The sequence below is a fragment of the Morone saxatilis genome, unplaced genomic scaffold (genome assembly GCF_004916995.1).
Source record: "Morone saxatilis isolate NCDOM2014 unplaced genomic scaffold, NCSU_SB_2.0 Contig3, whole genome shotgun sequence".
NCBI classification, from domain to species: Eukaryota; Metazoa; Chordata; class Actinopteri; family Moronidae; genus Morone; species Morone saxatilis.
Window position 1 is genome coordinate 4,355,760 of NW_023339873.1, and position 4,080 is coordinate 4,359,839.

The following is a 4,080-nucleotide window of genomic DNA, read 5'->3' on the forward strand; positions in this document are numbered from 1 at the left end:
CCTAAGGGGGATCAATAAAGGAACATCTTATATGAAAGATATGTGGATGCATTAATATATAATATAATATATTAATACATATATATATATATAAGTATAAAGAATGTAAGAAAAAACATACCATTGTGACATATACTAAAATACTAAAAGGTATTCTTCCTTCTAGATATTCTTCATTCTAGGGATCCTAGACCACAAAAGTTATATAAAGTTATTTTTTTATATATATAACTAACTTTAGTCAAAGCATAATCTTTTAATACTTAACTGCTTTGTTTGACTTTTGATTACTTCTCATTAACAATATAAAACCTTTTCTGCATGTTTATTATTTTCTGTCATGTCAGAACATTTGTGATATCTCAGATTAAATCTACCCTAAAATTACTATCTGGTTCCCAGTTTGCAGACTGGGAAAGCCCCCCCCCCAATTAGTAAGTGAAGAAAAATGACTCCTTTCCTCCCTGTACTCTGCAGGACTCCCGTCATCGCTGGTGGGATTTTCGTCATGGACAAGAGCTGGTTCAACCACCTGGGCCAGTATGACACCCACATGGACATCTGGGGAGGGGAGAACTTTGGTGAGCACACTGATGATGTTTTAACTTTTACTTGAATTAGAATGATGACTTTTTATTAATCATCCTCCACAGGCATCCCACTCAGTATGTCTTTAAAATCAAGCTTTACTTTGAGCTGCTGGAAAAGTTCAGACATATACTGTAAAATATTCCAACTTTGATTCATTAATACAAATTCTTATACTTTATTTAATTTTCTAAAATATTTTACATTTTGATGTGGTCTTTCCTAAGTTTTTCCTAAAGAGAAGTAGGTGGTCAGGATATTAAACTCTTAATTTACAAAATAAAAAACAAGGTGAATTTGAATATTAAACCAAATCCATATATAGCTTTCTCTGAACTTAAACATACTACAATGAGGGATAATGGATTTTAAGTGGTAATGAGAACAATGGATTTTTTCCCAATCACTGTAAATAAATATGGAGTCCTGTGCTCATTTGGTTAAATATCACTAGTCTAGAACAAAAAGTAAAGAAGAAAATAATGCTTACTGTTCTTACTGACTGCTATGTTTGACAAAACACATAAATAACAAGGAAAAATTCAAATTCAAGACATTTTAATGTCTTAATTTAGTCTTGTTGTGGCATGCCTGGCTCTCGACAACTGCAGGTGCTTCTGGATGCCGCAGAGGTCCAGCAGCTCGCTCTCTGAAATGCCAATTGTGTCCTTGGAACTTGCAATGCAGCAGAGCATTAAATTATCATCTGCAACAGCTTTCATGCTGCTGATTTACAGCTTACAGCCATCTGCTGCAGTAGAAAATGTAGCAGGTGAACATGGCCAGGCCGATACCGGGATGATGTAGATCAGACAGTGTCATTTATAGACAGACAGACAGACTGCGTGCTTACATACTTGATCTCCCCCTCTGTGTCTGTCCTCCTGCAGAGCTTTCTTTCCGGGTGTGGATGTGCGGAGGAAGCCTGGAGATTCTTCCCTGCAGCCGCGTGGGTCACGTGTTCAGGAAACGACACCCATATGACTTCCCAGAAGGCAATGCCCTCACCTACATTAAGTGAGTGGGTTGATCTGTTAGAAACCTGACATCCTGTCTGCGGCACTGTGTTATTACACCGCAAAACAATTTAACAACTGCCAAGAAGGTTAATCTTTTAGTCAGCTTTAAAATCTTAAGTGTCACATGATTCAGCGGGAAGTGAAGTGCCTCGCCAGGCAAACTTCACACTTTTCACACATTTTGACACTAGTTGCAGTGAGAGATGAGTAAGCAAGTAACTGAATTCTGAAAAAGTTATTCTTCACCCAGACATCACGTAATATAATAACAGTGTAACTTCTCAATTCTAATAGTTGTTAGTGTCTGGGATGGTACTGACAAATTCAGCTTTCTCTGAATGAACTAAAGATTTCCAACTGTTAAGACTGGACTTTTTCTACCAGGTAGCAAAGAAACAATATGATAATTATATAACTTCATAGGCTATTTGTGCTGAAATCGTAATCTGAGCTGCATTTAAACAGTATACTGATTTTTAACTACATTTGGTCATCAGTATGCAAGGCAACCAGTCTGTCATTACCACTTTGAAATCTGTGTCAAGCCACTACTCAAGTGTTTCTTAGAGGTCCATTAGTATTCCTTTAATGTAGTTAGTAACCACAGTGAAATACAGAGCCAATAAAGTTACATTTTGGTTTTTTGACTGGTCCTCAAAAATATAGCTACAATAAAAATGGTTCAATAGAGGTTATGCTGTGTGTTTATCATCATCTCTTGAATGCAGACAAGATTTAGCATCAGTATACTGTACATGTATAAACTTAGATTGGTAATATGGCTGTAGTTTTGTATGAAAGATACTGCAGAATCCTTTAAAACAAGTCAGCTTGGTCCCAGACTGTTCCAATTTGTCATGTTACACCTATAATTTAAGGAATATGAAATTCCTGATGGAGATGTTTTTTTTGGTGTCTGAATGCTCATGTGGGTGACACTGTCATTAGAGTTACCTGCAGGAATGCCAGCAGCTCTGTCATTACTGTGTCTGAGCAGGTGTTGTGTCTGTGTCCATGCAGGAACACCCGGCGGGCTGCTGAGGTGTGGATGGACGAGTATAAACAGTACTACTACTCTGCGAGGCCATCAGCCCAGGGCAAGGCCTTTGGCAGGTATGTCCATTATACTGTCACTCTCTTCTCTCAATGTGTGGTACATATAAAGGCTTGGTTATGTTTCATACAGGTTATACCTGTATGATACCATGTCTCAGTCAGGCAATCATGCTCATAATGTCCATAATAAACAACTAGTTGCCATGGAAACTCTGGTAATAATAGAGCTAGCAAACAAGATCTGTTTATTTCTGTTTATTTTCTTGTGTGCACTATTTTAAGGACATTTGTATCAAGTGCTGCAACTAACAGTTATTTTTATTTTTGATACATTCTTTAATGATTCCTCGATTAATCAATTAATCGTTTTGTCTATAAAATAGTAAAGAATGCCTAATATAGTTACCTAGAGTGCAATATAGCATCTTTTAATTCCTTATTTTATTCAACCCTCAGTCCAAAACCCAAAGATATTCAGTTTACTATCATATACGATGAAGAAAAGCAGCAAATCCTTACATTAGAGAAGCTGGAACCAGAGAAAGATTGGCATTTTTATTTAAATAATGAATGAAATGATAAACTTATTTAGACATTTGTTGCCATTTAATTTCAAGTCAATAAACTAATCAATTATTCCACTAATAGTTTCAACTCAATTTGTATTAGAGGCCCAACACCAAATAATCACAAGAGAGCCCTCAGTGCTGTGTTTGTGGATTAAAACAGAAATCCCTCTCTGGTATTAGCAGAAAAGAGTTATTGCTGGTTCAACACTATTAATAAGATCCTCATTAGCTGAGTCGGCCGGTTCAGCTGAGTTCTCAGCATCAGCATCAGCAGGACTTTAAAACATCTTTCTCTCTTACTGTGTCTCACATTCTCCTCTCCTCTCCCCATCCTTCCTGTCTCTTCATCCTCGTGTGTTTGTTTCTTTCTGCAGCATTGCAGACCGACTGACACTGCGGCGGAAGTTGAACTGCAAACCTTTCCGCTGGTATATGGAGAACGTCTATCCTGAGCTGAGGTACGGCACTCAAACTGAGCTCATATTCAGCATGTTCATTTATGGTATCTGACAGGATTGTTGTATGGAGGCATAAAGATCTCCTCCAGACATATTTTAGGAAATACTTTGAATAATTATTTGTGTCTGATATGTTTTTTCTACCAAGTTTAACTTAAAAATTAAATCTTCTCCTTCATCTAAATGAAATGTCCACAATCTATGAATATGCAAGTATTTTTCATTTTAAAAGTGTCACTGCTGGATTTAAGATGTCTCCTACTTCGCTATAAAGTCCATTCACAGTCTTCAGTTGTGCACTGAAGGCTTCAAGTTTTACACATCACACTTGTGTTTGCTTCATATTGAACCACAGTTGATTCTTCCTAAGTAAGTAAAGTAAGTAAATTT

The 4,080-nt window shown here is 36.8% G+C and overlaps 1 protein-coding gene across 1 annotated transcript in view; it reads left to right on the plus strand.

Moving 5' to 3' along the window:
- Positions 1 to 4,080, plus strand: part of galnt16 (UDP-N-acetyl-alpha-D-galactosamine:polypeptide N-acetylgalactosaminyltransferase 16) — a gene marked incomplete at its 3' end in the record, with an annotated part of 35,804 nt that overhangs the window by 29,297 nt on the left and 2,427 nt on the right. The window contains 4 exon segments of the mRNA XM_035674079.1: positions 478 to 581; positions 1,479 to 1,605; positions 2,628 to 2,720; positions 3,607 to 3,690. Coding sequence (XP_035529972.1) covers positions 478 to 581; positions 1,479 to 1,605; positions 2,628 to 2,720; positions 3,607 to 3,690 — 408 coding nt within the window.